This window comes from Penicillium alfredii (assembly GCF_028826965.1).
Source record: "Penicillium alfredii strain IBT 34128 chromosome Unknown utg000001l_segment0_segment0, whole genome shotgun sequence".
NCBI lineage: Eukaryota > Fungi > Ascomycota > Eurotiomycetes > Eurotiales > Aspergillaceae > Penicillium > Penicillium alfredii.
This window is the reverse complement of record NW_026622698.1, coordinates 2,791,778-2,808,222: the sequence shown is the minus strand read 5'-3', so window position 1 is coordinate 2,808,222 and position 16,445 is coordinate 2,791,778. Positions and strand designations below refer to the sequence as shown.

At 54.3% G+C, this 16,445-nt stretch overlaps 7 protein-coding genes across 7 annotated transcripts; 4 read left to right on the top strand and 3 right to left on the bottom strand.

Annotated features, from left to right (window-relative positions):
• Positions 1-113: 113 nt before the first annotated feature.
• NUU61_001089 (uncharacterized protein) lies at positions 114-1,925 on the top strand (the record flags this gene model as incomplete). Its single annotated transcript, XM_056651671.1, has 4 exons — positions 114-532; positions 720-939; positions 998-1,589; positions 1,672-1,925. 4 exons carry the CDS (start codon positions 114-116, stop codon positions 1,923-1,925), a joined length of 1,485 nt encoding a protein of 494 aa, XP_056516521.1.
• Positions 1,926-2,761: 836 nt separating this feature from the next.
• On the top strand, positions 2,762-3,526 carry NUU61_001088 (putative IgE binding protein; the record flags this gene model as incomplete). Its single annotated transcript, XM_056651670.1, has 2 exons — positions 2,762-3,040; positions 3,194-3,526. The coding sequence occupies 2 exons, from the start codon at positions 2,762-2,764 to the stop codon at positions 3,524-3,526; spliced, it is 612 nt and encodes a 203-aa protein (XP_056516520.1).
• Positions 3,527-3,772: 246 nt separating this feature from the next.
• Positions 3,773-5,461, bottom strand: NUU61_001087 (WD repeat protein; the record flags this gene model as incomplete). The annotated part of the gene is made up of 3 exons (XM_056651669.1): positions 3,773-4,016; positions 4,099-5,174; positions 5,237-5,461. The coding sequence occupies 3 exons, from the start codon at positions 5,459-5,461 to the stop codon at positions 3,773-3,775; spliced, it is 1,545 nt and encodes a 514-aa protein (XP_056516519.1).
• A 314-nt stretch (positions 5,462-5,775) lies between these two features.
• On the top strand, positions 5,776-8,672 carry NUU61_001086 (MutS family protein MSH4; the record flags this gene model as incomplete). Its single annotated transcript, XM_056651668.1, has 6 exons — positions 5,776-6,267; positions 6,325-6,684; positions 6,735-6,884; positions 6,935-7,054; positions 7,105-7,219; positions 7,243-8,672. 6 exons carry the CDS (start codon positions 5,776-5,778, stop codon positions 8,670-8,672), a joined length of 2,667 nt encoding a protein of 888 aa, XP_056516518.1.
• Positions 8,673-9,022: 350 nt separating this feature from the next.
• Positions 9,023-11,495, bottom strand: NUU61_001085 (E3 ubiquitin-protein ligase HEL2; the record flags this gene model as incomplete). Its single annotated transcript, XM_056651667.1, has 3 exons — positions 9,023-10,685; positions 10,774-11,012; positions 11,079-11,495. The coding sequence occupies 3 exons, from the start codon at positions 11,493-11,495 to the stop codon at positions 9,023-9,025; spliced, it is 2,319 nt and encodes a 772-aa protein (XP_056516517.1).
• Positions 11,496-12,168: 673 nt separating this feature from the next.
• On the bottom strand, positions 12,169-13,258 carry NUU61_001084 (SWIB/MDM2 domain protein; the record flags this gene model as incomplete). Its single annotated transcript, XM_056651666.1, has 5 exons — positions 12,169-12,354; positions 12,413-12,466; positions 12,520-12,969; positions 13,034-13,170; positions 13,252-13,258. The coding sequence occupies 5 exons, from the start codon at positions 13,256-13,258 to the stop codon at positions 12,169-12,171; spliced, it is 834 nt and encodes a 277-aa protein (XP_056516516.1).
• Positions 13,259-13,779: 521 nt separating this feature from the next.
• On the top strand, positions 13,780-16,210 carry EifCb (translation initiation factor eIF3 core subunit b; the record flags this gene model as incomplete). Its single annotated transcript, XM_056651665.1, has 4 exons — positions 13,780-13,852; positions 13,918-14,110; positions 14,183-15,716; positions 15,782-16,210. 4 exons carry the CDS (start codon positions 13,780-13,782, stop codon positions 16,208-16,210), a joined length of 2,229 nt encoding a protein of 742 aa, XP_056516515.1.
• Positions 16,211-16,445: the final 235 nt, after the last annotated feature.

The window sequence follows — 16,445 nt, the reverse complement described above, 5'->3', positions numbered from 1 at the left end:
TCAAATCTACCCAAGTCTACTGAAGTCTCCTTCTCATCGTTGACAACCACATACTTCTTGACAACAAACTGAAGCAAATAACCTGGAATCCAACCAATCCAGATCCTCCCAAGATGCATCCCATCTCTCTCCTATATACAGCCCTGCTACTACTAGTAACTACAACTACCGCTGCCACTTTCCCCGCCATCAACCTCGACACTGCCACCCACCGCCCAACCTCCACCAACACGACCGTCTCAGGCCTCACCATCACCCTCTACAACAACATCCGCTTCGCCCAACCCCCGACAGGTCCCCGCCGCTTCCGCAAGCCGCAGACCCCGCCGCCTCACCAGTCCGGCATCCAGGATGGCCGCCACCGCCTCTTCTCGTCGGACTGCGTCAGCACGGCTCCCGCGTCGGTCCCGTTCCCGGAACTCAACGGCACCACCTGGGGACAGGAGGACTGTCTCTTTTTGAATGTGTGGGTGCCCGAGGGCGTGCGGCCCGGTGATGGCGTGCCGGTGGTGCATTGGCTGTATGGCAGTGCGTATGCGTTTGGGAGTAAGGATTTGTTGTTTGATGGGATGGGGTTGATGGATCGGAGGGGAAGGGGGGTCGGTTTATTTTTGTTGCTTCCAACTACCGGTTCGTTCCTATTCTCTTCTTTTCTCTTGTTCACTTTTCCTGGATCATGGTTCTTATATGGGAATGAAAGTATATACTGACTCGTCTAGAATGGGTTTGTATGGCTGGGCATCTTCGACTCACGAAGATATGGATGCCAATGTGGGATTGCATGATGGCCTGGCGGCTCTGCGCTGGACTCGCAAGTATATCTCGCGCTTTGGCGGGAATCCAGATGATATTACGGCTATGGGAGAGAGTGCTGGGGCGGCGATGATTACGCTGATGCTGGTGGCCGAGGAGGGGAAGATATTTCTGCCGTTCCAGAAGGTATGCTATCTCCTACTTTATTATCATTCTCTTTCCTGAAGCTGATCACAAATTCAAGGCATTCATCTCATCTCCGGCCATGCTGCCCCGGCGAAATGTCACCACGAGGCGCGAGAACGTCTACAAGCAAGTCCTCAAGAGCGCCAACTGCACCTCGCTCGACTGCCTCCGCCACACCTCGCCCCGCACACTGGCAGCTGCTAACAAACATCTGCTGAGTGACATGCCTAGTGGCAGTGGCGGCGGGACATTCGGCCCGGGCATCGGGCTGGGACCATTCCCAGATGGCGAGTACATCACGGACGCAAGCATGGTTTTGTTTCGGCACGGCAAATTCAACCCACAGGTTCGGGCAGTGATTGTCGGGAACACGGCCGACGAGGGACTGGCCACGACGCCCGACATCAGATCGCCGGCTGAGTTTGCCAAGCTCGTGCGCATGGCCCTCCCCGGAGCTAATGACTCGAGCGTGCAGACGATCCGGGAGATGTACCCGTATCCAGATTCGTGGATCGATCGCGTTGCTCAGGACTGGACGACGGATAGTACGCATGCGTGCAATGCGCGGGCCATTGCCCGGGCCTACGCGGAGAAGGCACAGCGATATGTGTTTTCGGTTCCTCCGGCGACTCATTTTCTGGATATCAATTGTATGTTCATTACCTACCTGGCTTGTCTCTCTCTCTCTCTCTCTCTCTCTCTCTCTCTCTCTCGCCTATTCTGACCAACTAGACTTTTTCTTCAAGGACAATACCTCGACCCCGGTGGTCAATGTCTCCCTGGCCCATCAATTCCAGTCAGAACTACTATCGTTCCTGCATCAGCCGGCGGGTAAAGGGAGTGCAAAGTGGCCACTGTATGGGGACACAGCGAAAACTGCGAATGTCACAGCAAATGGACTGCCAACAACCAAGGATCCTTGGGCCACCCGCCCAAAATGCGAGAAAATCCTGCGGATAATCGAAGACACAGCCACCGGGGCGTGAAGAGGCGGGTAGAGAAGAAATCGATTGGAATCGGCAGCAATTCCACGGAAACAGAATCCGCCGTTGCCCCATGTCCCAAGTATATTGGCCAGGATCTTAATTATGTCTTGCATATATTATTATCTTTGTGCATCTGTCCTGCCAGCTCCACATACAATTTCCCGTCTCTTTGTACATCGGAATCATCGGTACCAAGAAAACGGAGGTGTGGCGAGGATAAGCAACGCCCGAGATCCTGATGATGTTATGGGCGTTGCCCCCCTGGTCGCTGCATCCGAGACACCACTTCTGCTGATCGCCGCCCCACAAGGCTAAATCGACCACTCGCGAGTCATTTCATCCTGCAAACATTTGGGCGTGCACCGCCTCCGCGTCTTGGCGAAGTTGTTGCATTGTGGTGGTTACGAGGTGTTGGTGAGGCATTTGTTGTGTAGAGGATACAAGTAGCCCTAATGTCAAGAAGATTCAAGAGACACCTCTGTAGATACACACCCGAACGAACAGAATTGACCAAAAATAGAATAGAACAGAGAGTTATCCCTCTGAAAGACTCTGTAGGGTATGCACTTGACAATACTGCAGGGGAATCAGGAATCAATCGAAAAATCATGCCGATCGCTTCGCCACGCTACGACTGCTTTCCATGAGACCCAGTTGCTCTGGCGATCAGGCAAGCAGCCCTGGTTCTATTTATATTGATCTGCGGGAGGGGGACATCGCAGCTATAAAGCGAGAGTCTACTCCCTGTTACATCTACCTTCTACTTTTGATATTCCACTCTACATCCTCTACCATCCTCTTTTCTCCACACACAGACCCCTTTCATATCCACCACCATGAAGCTCGCTTTCACCACCCTCCTCCTCCCTCTGCTGGCAGCTGCTGCCCCAGCCCCGACTGCCACCACGCAGCCCGCCGCTACCTCCACCCCGACCCCCAACCCCAGCTTCCGCGTCCTGGCCCTGCGCTCTGCCTCGCAAATCCACTACTTCCGCATGACCGCCCGCGAGAACAAGATCTGGCTGGGCAACCAGACAGAAGCCTTCTGTCCCGAGAACGTCCAGCCCTGCCCGCCCGGCAAAGAGACGATCTTTGCGCCCGGCGGCACCGCCATGGTAAGCATAAATATAAAAAAAGAAACATCCCTCCATATCAGATCCATTCGCCCCACTGGGAGATCCTTCTTCCTTCCATTTGAATATTCCCTCGAGCCATTCATCATGTCTATAAATATCTTGAAACATCTCAGCTAACTTTGTTTTTATCAGGACGTCGCTGTCCCCGGCGGCCAACAAGTCTACGTCGATCCCACCGGCGCCCTGCGTTACACGCAAGCTCACTCCGCTGCCATTCCCCCGGGCTCCGCTCGCGGCCCCTTCACCTACCAGACCCACCCTGGAAACACGGCGAACCACTTCTACAACTTCACGGGATGGGGTGCGAACGGGTTCATGGCTTGCCCGGCCAAGAACTCCCAATGGCAGGTCTTTGCCAATGTGCAGAATGCCACGGTCCCGCTTGGCGATCGCAAGGCTTGTCTGCCTTTCCATGCGCTGGCTGATCCCTACAAGGGTGCGGCGGCTGCGTGGCAGTACTCCTAAGCCTGGGTATGGGTGCAATTTGTGTTGAATGAATGACTGGAAAAGAGGATATATGACGGGTGCATAATGGTTGGCGTCTTTTTTTTTATTCGGTTTCATTGTGTATAATTTGGTAGGTCTTAGAGAGGCTCTGTGTGGATATTTGGTCTAATGTCAAAATCATAATCCATCGCTTTTATCTTATTATCTTTGATTGAAAATTTACATGCTTCAAAAGTGTAGAATGGGCATCCCATGGGTATTGTTTTAGTTCCGCCAGATTCGGATCGCCTTGTCTTTCCCGCCGCTGCCGACCTTCTGCCCGTCCGGGCTCCAGTCCACAGCAAATACCTCGTCCTTGTGTCCGGGTAGATCCGTTGACAGCTTGCCGGTGCGCACGTCCCAGACTTTGAGGGTGGTGTCCTTGGACGACGAGACTAGAAGCCGGGAGTCGGCTGAGAAGCAGCACTGGTAGACAGCACCCACATGGCCGCGGAAGGTGTTGATGAACCTGGGATGTCAGCGGGGACCAAAACTTCAAGAGAGAACTGTGTATACGTGAGATGAAAGAAAGGAAGTAAGGAAATACATACTTGCCGTCACGCCCGTTCCATAGCTTGACGTGGTTGTCAAACCCGGCCGAGGCAATGTAGGCCATGTCCGGCGAGAAGGTGACATAGTTGACCTCCTTCTGGTGGCCCAGCAGCCGAGCCACGGGCTTGTTCGAGCTGGACGGTTCCCACAGATACATCGTGAAATCGTCACTGGCCGACACCAGTCGCTCGACGATAGTGTTATTGACTGTTGCCGCCTGCTCGAAGCGCTTCCGCGCCGCAGCCACCTTCTCGGCTTCCGTCCCCGGCACCCGGCCCGTGTGGTCGTGGTAAGCGGTGCGGAGAGCAAAGTCGGTGGACAACGCCAGATGGTTCACACGATGGGCATGAGCCGACAGCGTCTGTAGCAGCGTGCCATCCTGCGGGTTCCAGATCTTGATGGACTTGTCATGCGACGCCGTGTAGATCTTGCCTGTGCCACCCCAGCGCACGCAGGTCACCGACCCCCTGTGGCCGGTGAGCACGGTGTCAATCCGCTTCGCCACCACATCCCACAATCGCACGGTCGAGTCCTTCGACGCCGACGCCAGGCGCGGCCGCCCGGCTTCCTGCACGTGGTATGGCTCCCACGCGAGACTCGTGATCCACTTCGCATGGCCCTTGAGCGGCCCGCCCAGCGCCTGGCCTTTCTTTGCATCCCACAGCCGCACCGAGTTGTCCATGCTACCCGTCGCGATTATTGCCCCGTTCGGCGAATATGCCACTGCCAGCACCCAGCTCGTGTGGCCCTTGAGCGTGTGCAGCGGCGTCCCCGTGTCGCAGTCCCAGACCCGCGCTGTAGAGTCGCCACTGCCAGACACCATCGTAGACGATGAAACCGGCGAGAAAGATGTCGCGAGAATCGCCTCACCGTGTCCGGCAATGGAGGCCGCACAGCGAGACACCGCCTTGACTCGAAAGACAGCTTGCGGTGTAAAGTACAGCGAGATAGTATCTTCGGTGGTTTTTATCCCCGGCTGAAGGAGGGAGTGGTATAAGTCGGCGAGGATATCGATGGTCTGTCCTTCCTTCTCGGACTGGTAGGTGAACCGATACGGCACCCGCTCATCGTCGTCCTACGCGAAGATGTGAGTCTGCTATCCCAACAATTCCAATCACCGCTCAATTGCGCACTTACGTTGCCTTGTATTGTGTTCAGGAGGGTTTCGAGGTTTTTGGTATTGGCGTCGGCGACTGGCACCGACACCGCAGGGCCAGTAGCATTGCCGGTGGCTTGGTCGAAGAATTGTACCCGGACGCTGCCCAGGTCGGTGGGGATACTCTGGATCTCTTGCTGCTGTTTCGCCTTCTCGACCTGCGCCACCTTCTGGCGCTTAGTAGGCGGAGGAACGAGTGTCGCCATGGTCTCTGGGGGTTGTTGCAAGACGGAGAGAAATTTTGACGGTTATCGATCTTATCGCCCCACTTGCATGTCCCTTTGGGAACAACGGTGTTCCGGACAAGTAGATGGTGAGAAGAGAGTTAGAAAAAAATCCTAGTATTTGGCATTGGAAAGATGGACTGCTTTGAATTAATTGTTGAGGATAATGTGTTTTGCCTGAATACTGAATATATAAAAGGTGTTCCCATTCCCCTCCAAACTACCTTTTCTCCCACCTGGACAACTCCTGGCTGTTTTCTTCCTTTCTTTTCCATCGCTTGTCGATGTCTTTGACGATGGATTCAATGAATTCACGCGAGTCATCCCTAGACTCGTTTATTCCGTTGACCTCCAGGGCCAGCAGCAGGCGCCCGGCTACGGCCCGACCGACGACGACTGCCACCAGCGTCGCCGCGCAGGACATCGTTTGCGCCGTCAGCGAGTCACGAGGTGTCTCTTGCACCGTCGGTCTGGCATTCGTCAATCTTGCAACAGCTGAGGCAGTACTCTGTCAGATCTGTGATAGCCAGACCTACGTCAAAACAATCACCAAGATTACCGTCTTTGAACCAAGCGAGATCCTCATCATGAACACCGCCAAGGAGTCAAAGCTTCGCTATATCATCCAGGAGAACCTGCCAGACCCTATTTTTACCTTCCTGGATCGTAGATGCTGGTCGGAGAAGACAGGCCATGAATACGTGGATCGGCTGGCCTTCCCCGAGGAGGTGGATTCCCTCAAAGTGACTCTGGGTGGGAACTACTTTGCCGCGTGTTGCTTTGCAGCAGTAGGCCCACCAATTCCAAAATGTGCTGAGGAGACAGAAAGCCACTGACTAGCGCAGGTGCTCAAGTATGTCGAGCTCGAGCTCCAACGGGTCTTCACTTCTCATTCCCTGCGCATCCGATTTGAACCGTCCGAGGGGTCCATGACCATTGATCTCGCTACGATTGTCTCTCTCGAGCTCATCCAGAACCTGCAGAATGCAAAGTCTCGCAACAGTCTTTACGGGTTGCTAAATGAAACATTGACCCCCATGGGAGCCCGGCTCCTGCGAGCCAACATTCTGCAGCCGTCCACTGAACGAGTCAAGCTGACAGCGAGGTACAATGCTGTCGAAGATCTATCAACCAAAGAGGACATGTTTCAGTCCGTTCGACAGGCGCTCAGGGGCTTCATTGATGCCGATAAAGTGTTGACTTCGGTATCATTCTATATGAGAAGTCTCAGAAACAGACCCAGCTAACCATCTAGATCATCCTGGTCCCCACCAAACGGACGGTCCAGTACGTCGAGCAGTCAGTCAACAATGTGATCATACTCAAGACCTATGTGTCTGCCATCAAAAGAGTGTACCAAGCACTGGCAACTGTGCAAAGCGACCTGCTACTGACTATTCGTGAAGTAATTGTGCTGTTATTATTGTTCCTTGACTACAGCTGATGCGCTTCTAGCTATGCTCTCCCGCGGGATACTGCTCGGTCGAACAGCTCATCGAAGCAACCATGAACGAGCAGGTTACATATCAAACTAGGCCTCTTGACCTCAGGAATCAGCGTATATATTGTGTCAAGGTATTGATCAAACTTTCACTTTCTTAACTTGAATATCTGATATCATGTAGACTGGTGTCAACAGTCTCCTCGACGTTGCCAGGCAGACATACAAGGAAGCCAACGCAGACGCTGCCGAGCTTGTAGACAATCTGGCAGGCAAGGCATCTAGTTGGGAGTTGCAGGGTATTGTTTCTGACATTTCTCAGACACATGCGAGATGGCTTTAGACCTAAAGTATGACACGGCGCGCCAATACTATATCTGCATCCGGGCCGCAGAGTCAGGGCCCCTGCCCGACGTGTTCATCAACGTCTATCGCAAGCGAAGCCGCATTGAGTGCCAAACCCTCGACCTGGTCAAGCTCAACCAGAAGATCACCGATGCACACAATGAAGTAATCAGCATGAGTGACGAGACGATTCAGAAACTGATCCGCGATGTGTGCTCTGAAATATCCGGCCTGTTTCGCGCCAGCGAAGCAATTGCAATGCTAGACATGCTAGCGGCATATGCGCAGCTGGCCACCAGCCACGAATACATCCGCCCCGAACTGACAGACACGCTCGCCATCAAGGCGGGCCGTCACCCAATCCGAGAACAGATCCACGCGAATAGGTTCATCCCCAACGATGCCTACGCCACGCCCCAGACACGATTCCAGATCATCACCGGCTGCAATATGAGCGGCAAGTCAACATACATCAGGTCCTTGGCGTTGATGACCGTGATGGCCCAAATCGGCTGCTTCGTGCCGGCCCAGTACGCCTCGTTCCCTATCGCCCACCAGCTCTTCGCGCGTGTAGCCACCGCCGACGACCTGGACGCCAACTTCTCCACCTTCGCAGCAGAGATGCGCGAGATGGCCTTTATCCTGCGCCACCTCCAGCCAAGAGGCATGGTGATTGTCGACGAGCTGGGCCGGGGTACGAGCACCATTGACGGGCTTGCCATCGCCGTAGCACTAGCCGAAGCCCTGATCTCCAGCAACGCACTGGTGTGGTTCGTCACGCACTTCCACGATCTCGCACGCATCCTCTCCGAGCGCAGTGGCGTGGTCAATCTACACCTGGCAGCAGATATCGCCCCCGATGCCGCCAAAATGACCATGTTATACCGCATTACTGAAGGCCCCGTCCCGGACCGTCGGTACGGCCTCGCTCTCGCAAAACTGGTGGATCTGCCGCCTGCTGTTCTGGACGTCGCGCACTCGGTCTCCGAGGCCCTGGATCGGCTTATTCAGCGCCGGAACAGTCCCTTGCGTGCTTTGGCTATCGCCCGGAAACGAAGCCTGCTTCTGTCGCTGCGTGAACAGCTCTTGCTTGCTCGGGGCGGTACCATGGATGACGACTCCCTTCGACGGTGGCTGACCAGATTGCAGGAAGACTTTGTATTGCAGATGTCTGCTGTTGATGAAAATGTCGATGCGGATGGCAATGGCGTTGATAAGGCAGGAGGCAACCAAGATGGACGGCATAGCCCTGTTATGTCGGTCCGTTCGTCGTCTGCTCTTCCGACGTTCAGCTCTTATTCGGGGAAATCTGGTGCCAAGAATACATCTGCGATGGATCCGATTGTGATCGAGTCAGACTCATCGGAGGTGGAGGAAGGAGACAGTGATAGTGTGGTGTTGTTGTGAGTGTCCTCGACCTAAAGCAGAGCATAGGCTATTATATCGTTATACCCAGCATCGTAGTTTGTTTATATGGTTTTTATTTCTGCTTTCGAAGTGAGAATGCTGTGAGATATCTATATACGCAGCCAGGAACAATAGTCCTAGACATTCAGATGAAAGTGAAAGAAGGATGACATGTTTCATACATGATGCTTTGTATTCGCAGCCGCTAGTTACATCATTCCAAAAGAGAAATAGAAAAGAGAAAAGACTATTTTGACATGAGACCGTAAATCATCATGCAGTAAGTACGGTCGAAATGTGACAACCTTATTATTAACTCCCAGCCTGCTAAAAGAAAGGCAGGCCAGATATTACCCAAAGTGGAATAACGTCTGTTTCCCCTTCTTATTCTTCTTCCCTTTCTTCAAGCCTCCGCTGGGGTCGTCGGCGAGGTCGTCGTCCACCAGCTCGGTGGGAGTGACAGCGCCAGAGCTCGGGTTTGATCCCCATGCGCTTGGAGCGGGACCGCGCCTATCTTCCCAGCGGACGGTGCCGCGAGTCTTGCCCGCCATGAGGACGTTCGGCTTGGCCGCAGGGGGAAGTGAGGGGAAGGCGTCGGCACCAGAGCTGGGGGCAGTGCGGCTCGAGCCCGCAGGGGTGGACGGGGAGGAACGGGAAGACGAGCTCGGCATAGATGGGCGCGAGAGAGAAGGTGGCGGGGCGACGGTAGCCCAGGGAGTGGAAGAAGCTGCATTATTCCGCCGGCCAGAGGTACTGGCAGAGAGAGGAGGGAAAGGGTTAGAGGGCGCGGATGGCAAGGCGCCACTTCTGCCAACGGAGGAACGGGACGATTGAGCGGTCGAGGACTTCAGGCGCAGGACACGACTACCCCCTGAGCCGCCTGTGTTAACGGTACCGGGAGACATTCCAGGCAGGAGACCGCCGGGACCTGGAAGGGCCGGGTAATCCTCATTGATAGCGCGCCAGTCATTCCAGGCCTGCAGAAGGCCGGATCGTTTGGGCTCGTCTTCGTAGATTTCGGCAAGTTCCTTGATCAGTTTCCCCAACTCGGAGCTGAATGTGTCAAAGAGAGAAAAGAAGGCGTCGATGAGCTCGGTGGCCGAGATAGTGGAGGTGCGGTAGCCGGAGACTCTGCTGCGGAATTCTGCAAGCTTAGCTGAATCGTTGCGGAGAAGGTTCGATGCGCGCTCAACCACAGCGGAGTGGCGGAGCCGGCGTGCTTGATCTTGTGGGGTGAGCGGTTCCGCATTGGCAGCAAGGCTCATGCTCTCTAATTCGGCAGTGAGAGAAGCCGGGGCCCTTGATGTAGTGGACTGCGTGGGGGTTGCATTTGCGGACCGGGCAGGTGCGCGCACAGGTTGGGTATCACTACGGGTGAGCTGGCCACCGAAATTGCGTGTAGAGACTGACTGCGAGCTCTGAATAGCCATTTGTCGCTGGTAGGCGATTTCGTCTCGCCTCAATGGTTGGGCGCTGGAAGCTGGCAGGGGCTCGGCATTCGGGTCGCGACCTCGACCGGCTCCGCGGCGTTGGCGGTGTGGCTGATATGGAGAGCGGATATCGAATTCAGCGAGATCAACAACCCGCGCATCTCGCCGCACATCCTTGGAAAGGCCATCTGGGTGTGACTCCAGCTGATGGCCCTTGAGGTCCATTTGAGACTCGAAGACAACGAATTTCTTGTCTAAGCACTCCTTGTCGAGGCAGAGGAAGTGGTCTTTTTGAAAATGATCTTCGAGTGCATTGTAGTCAACGTAGTACTGCTGCTGGCGGTGGGAGGAACGTCGATCACAGATGTGGCAGCGTTCGTGGCGATCTCGACAGTGGGTGTATAGCTCATCATCGCCGTAGAAACGCTGACGACAAAAGCCACACTCCGGGTGTCCTTTGAAGCCGCTCTGGTCTATAGCACCAGGCTTATGATCACCGTGTTTTTCATGCTTGCGTAACTCGGCAACGGTAAAAAGCTCATGCTCGTGCGTAAAGACTTTCTTGTTCCGAGTACAGAGGTCACTGTAGAAGGCAACGACAGCAGATGAGTCGCGCTGATTAGTCGTCGTTCGATCAAAACAAGAAAGAAAGCGGAGGGGCTGGTACGTACCACATCACCTTGCCATGCTTGCTCTTGACATGGCGATGCAGGTCCGGCCAGCCCAAACAAGCGACATCACAGTCCTCGTCTGGACAGTTGTACCGCAGTAACAGCACGGTGTCTTCAAAGATCTCGTCATTCTCATATTGAATACCGAGGTTGTCATCGGTCCGAGCAAAGTCTTTCCTCTTCAATTCATCGAACGGCCGCACAGGATCGTCGGTGAAGATCACGAAGTTTGACTCGGTCTATATATGGATCAAAGTCAGTCATGTCCAGAAACAGCCACACTCAGCATAGCTAGGCGCGCATACTCGACAATGAGCGCAGGCTTTATTTTTGTATAGTGCCCGCAATCGAAGAGCACAAATATGACAGGTTCGGTGGTTGCACGGTGAGACGGAGGTATGTTCGACTGTCGAGGCACAAATGAAACACATCTCCCCATCGTCGGCATCATCGGTGGCTGCTGCGGCCTTTTGCGCTGGCCGTTCGGTTGCGGGGTTTTTAAACGGTGATTTTGTGGTGGTTGCTGAAGATGGATCGGCGTCGCGATTTTGTCTGTCGCGTCCACCCGCGCCTCCTCTACCGCCACGCCCACGAGATTTGGTGCCTCTGTCTGCACTATCCCCAGCGGTACGGCCGGGGGGTGGAGCCCCTCCGCGGCCGCGACGACGACCACCGCGGCCCTGTCCTTGCGACTCCGACGTGGGGGGATGGTTGTCGGCCATTTCGGAGACGGGGAGAGGTGGAGGCCAGGAACAGAGCGGATGTAGTCAATGGCTGAACGAAAGGCAGACGACCCGAGCGAGTAATCGCGCGATGTTGTGTGGTGGGGGAATGGTCGGGGTGAAAAAAGTTGATCTCGCTGACTGATCAACACAGCATTTACGCCTCCAAACACGATCCAAAGACTCTGGGAGAAACCTGTCTTGCAACTGGATTGTTTATAAAAAATTTTTGCAGGAGGCTCTTTAGTCTGGCATATTCTTTTGTCTCTTGGCCGGCAATCCGGGCGACTGAAACAAACCTCATCAAATGGATGGCCCTAGTTCTACATGACCACGAAGGGTCGTTCGCCTCAAAAGTATAGAAACATAGCGGACCCCGCCTCTTTACAGTCAGTAGAAGCATTCGCAAGATTCCTCAAGGGTCTAGGATAGATCAATTGCAGATGCGAGAAATTGAAATCACCATAGAGGGCTGCACCAACACCCGCTGGAGAGCAGACAAAAAAGACAAATGGAAACAAGCAAAGAAAAATGCGAAATAAAGAAAAGAGGTTGGTCAGAAGCCACGCCAGCATCCCCATGCATCGCAGGAAACCAAAGAACAAAAACCAAGAGAGTCGTTAGGATCAGGCGGGTCGGAGCCCACCCTGAAGAATCAAGGACGGCCAAGGGGCTATTCGTCCGGGCTGTACAGGTTCTGGTTGAGGATTTTGGTCATAGTAAACATGTGGACCCGGTCCTGTTTGAACACAGCCCGCATGGCATCGTCGCATCGAATTTGCCGGCGGTCACTCGGATCCTGCAAATTATTCTCTCGAATATATTGCCATACCTTCTTGACCGTTTGTGGCCGGGACAGCTATTGAGAGATTAGTCAGGTTCAATCCACTACGGAAAATAAAAGAGGTAGTTCTCACCGTTATTTCGCCATCCAAGAGTGCAGATAGGGCGGGTGAAAGGTTGAGCGGTTTCTATACCAGTCAGAATAAACAAGGCCCAATATATTATGGCGATAAAAGCATACATGGAACCCCCCAGACCGGTTGACCTCTTTCTTGGTCTCCGAGCCCGAGTCAATGTCCGAATCATCTTCTGCCTTAACTCTCTTTGAGGTCTTAGTCTTGGTTTTCTTCTTGGTGGGAGGCGCACGCCGTGTGTTGCCACCTCTGGTGGGCCGCGCGCGCAGGTTCTCTTCGGCCTGCAACTTGGCCGCAAAAACCGCGTCTGCGTCGACATCGGTATCTGGCTTTCGCTTCTTGGTCGGTGGCGAAGTACTGGTAGGCTCGAACCTTTCTTCGCTGTCCGCATCCCGCTTCACGGGCGAGGTTGACGGTGGTGGAGATGTCACCGCAGCGGAAACCGAGTCTCCGTCTCTCTGACCGTTGCTGGAGGTGGGCGCTTCGGGCGATGCGCCGACCCCATTCCGCTTAGCGTAGAGATCAAACCGTTCCATGATGAGCTGTTTGATGGTAGCCTTGTTGGAGAGCCAAAAAGTGAGTTGGAGTTCTTTGTGATTGACTTTCCATCTCAAGACAAACCTTTTGCGGAGTGAGGTCGTAGCCGACGACATCCTGTAGCCCTTTCCGGATCCGCTTCTCGGAGATCGTGTTGAGATCGCTTTTGCCGAGAATGGAGTCGATAATCTCGATGTACTGGTCGCGCACTTCAGAGGAAACTATTGCACATATCCAAAGGAGTCAGCGAAGTGGTTAGAGAGCAACCGGCAGTTGGCACCGGCATAAGGCCGAGGTCTTACGCGACATCTTGTCTGCATGTAATATCGCGGCTCGCCACCTGAACCTCGAGGATATAGACGGCTGTAGCAATTTTAAAATTCACAATTGAAGGAATCCTCGGTGGGTAAGAGATAGTGTGGTGACGAGGCGCGCTGTCCGTGAGGCCGATGGTGTCAGGCGGGCTATACTAAGTCGCACTGGCGCTTAGGGCCGGCGGGGCATTAGGAGGGAGCGGAGGGGAGCGGGACAGGGGTGGGATGTGCCCAAAAAGAAAACCAAAAACGAGAAAGAGATCGCCGGAGCTAGACACGCAGTCTGAAGAGCCCAATGCAATTTGTTTGAAAAGAAAAAAGCGCACTGGGAAGTCGCGATGATCCGGGAAGCTGGGGAAATGTCTGACTCAGCATGTCACGTGGCATGATAAGTCAGGGATGAGTCAGCGCGCACAAAGAACCCGCTTGGCGGCCGGACGATTTGTTTCTGCCCCGAAAATCCAGTCGCCTTTGCATATTCAATCCGATCCGGCCCTCTGTCGCGGTGTACCCATCATGGCGCCCAGTTTCGATACTCTGTCCGAGCAGGATCTCCACGAGGAAGAAGAGGAGGAGGTCGACTTCTCTGGTGAGTGCGCGAGTCCTTTGTCCGGCCTTGTGTGTGCCCGTGCCCCTCTCTAATCCCGCCCCCAGATCTCAAATCGCAGTATGAAGTGAAGCTCGAGGAAGGCTTGGACACATTCGTGGTCATCGATGGCCTCCCAATCGTGCCCGGCGAAAGCAGGCAAAAACTGATCAAGTTCTTGCTGAGAAAACTCAACTCTGTCGGCCACACCTCCGAAGATGCCGTTTTTATGCCGCTCACCGATAAGAACATGTCTGAAGGGTACGTATGGATAATCCGACGAGCTTGGACCGAACAGATAATTAATTTCGGATTTTTTTCTTGGGAATACAGGTTCGCCTTTGTGGAGTATGAGACCCCGGAACAGGCAGTTGCTGCCGTGAAGCAGCTGAACGGTGTTCCTCTCGATAAGAAACACACTCTCTCCGTGAACAAGTTGATGGATATCGAACGCTACGGCCGTGAGGGTCGGGTTGAGGAGGACTACAAAGCACCTCAAGTGGAGCCATTCAAGGAAAAGGAGCACCTCCGCTCGTGGCTGGGAGATGCAAATGCCCGCGATGAATTCGCTCTGTACCGAGGTGACAAGGTTGGCGTGTTCTGGAACAACAAGTCGAACCCGCCAGAGAATGTCGTTGACCGCGCGCACTGGACACAACTCTTCGTTCAATGGTCTCCAAAGGGAACCTTCCTTGCCTCCGTCCACCCGCAGGGCGTGCAGCTTTGGGGTGGATCTTCCTTCTCGAAGCAAAAACAATTCCCTCACCCGTTTGTGCAGTTGATCGAATTTTCCCCGCTGGAGGGCTACCTGACGACGTGGTCGGCACGCCCCATTCAAGTGGAAGAGGGCCAGCCGATCTTGACCTACGAGGAGGATGGAAAGAACATCATTGTTTGGGACATTGAATCAGGCAAGCCTCTTCGATCTTTTGTCTCTCACGACCTGGCTGCCGGGCCTCCCGCCGAAGGCGATGTTCAACCTAAGAAGAAGGTGCAGTGGCCTGCGTTCAAGTGGTCTGCCGACGAGAAGTATGTGGCGAGGATGCTTCAGGGCCAGTCGATCTCTATCTACGAACTGCCGAACATGAACTTGCTAGGCCGAACCTCGGTAAAAATTGAGGGCGTGAGTGACATTGAGTGGTCGCCCGCTACGGTCAGTCGCGAGGGCATCAAGCAGTACGAGCAACTGCTCTGCTTCTGGTCCCCCGAAATTGGCAGCAACCCCGCTCGTGTGGCGATGATGAGTGTGCCGTCCAAGGAAATTGTGCGAACCCGGAATCTGTTTAATGTGTCAGATGTCAAGCTCCACTGGCAATCCCAGGGTGCCTACATCTGTGTCAAGGTCGACCGTCACTCCAAGTCAAAGAAGTCCATGGCTACGAACCTGGAGATTTTCCGGGTGCGTGATAAGGGTGTACCGGTGGAGGTTGTTGACAGTCTCAAGGATACCGTGATCAACTTCTCCTGGGAGCCCAATGGCTCGCGATTCGTCGTCATCACGACAGGCGAAGCAGCCGCTGGTGCCGCTGTGCTCCCCAAGACGGCTGTGTCTTTCTTCGCTCCCGAGAAGAAGGGTAGCACAGCTGGCAACTTCAAGTTGGTGCGGACGATTGAAAAGAAGACTAGCAATGGAATCTACTGGTCGCCTAAGGGCCGCTTTGTTGTGGTTGCTACTGTGCACTCGCAGTCCAGCTTTGATATGGACTTCTGGGATATGGACTTTGAAGGCGAGAAGGCGGAGGGCGAGAAGGACCTTGCCGCCAACCTCCAGCTGTTGAAGACTGTCGAGCACTACGGTGTGACGGACATTGACTGGGACCCTACTGGCCGTTACGTGGTCAGCAGTGCCAGTGTGTGGACTCACTCGGTAAGATTGAACCCTGATATAGGTTCCACTATCATTGTCATACTAATAATTTTTCGTTTCTACAGATGGAAAACGGCTGGAACATGCACACTTTCTTCGGCAACACGCTCTCGGAGAACCCCACGGACAAGTTCAAGCAATTCAGCTGGCGTCCGCGCCCCGCGACACTTCTCAGCAAGGAGGAGCAGAAGCAGGTGCGCAAGAACCTGCGTGAGTACTCGAAGGAGTTCGACGAGGAGGACAGGTATGCCGTGGACATCGCCAACACAGCCGTGGTCGAGACACGCAAGCGGGTGCTCAACGAGTGGCTGGCCTGGATCCGCCGGGAGAAGGAACTCATGGCCGAAGAGAAGGACGCCTTTGGTCTGCCCGAGGACGCCGACACGGCCAAGGCAGCCCACGATGCGCCGCCCGCAGGCGAGGATCAAGGCGAGACGGTGGTCGAGGAGATGGTGGAGGAGATTATCGAGGAGACCGAGGAGGTCATTGGCTGATGAACCCATCTTTTTCTATCTTCGCACATAATGTGTTTTCTCTTTTTTCTATCCTTTTTTTCTGTGTGCGCCAGGGTTTCCCCCAGCTTTCTGTCCCCTCGTGTTTTCTTTTCTTTTTTGGCCCGCCGGTGGTCTCCCGGCGAGGACCGGGACATCCAAAAACAATAGATGGAGCTCAGTTCTTGATGCGCAATGTGGATAAGCATGAGAGATGCCCTACCAACGAAGTGTTTTT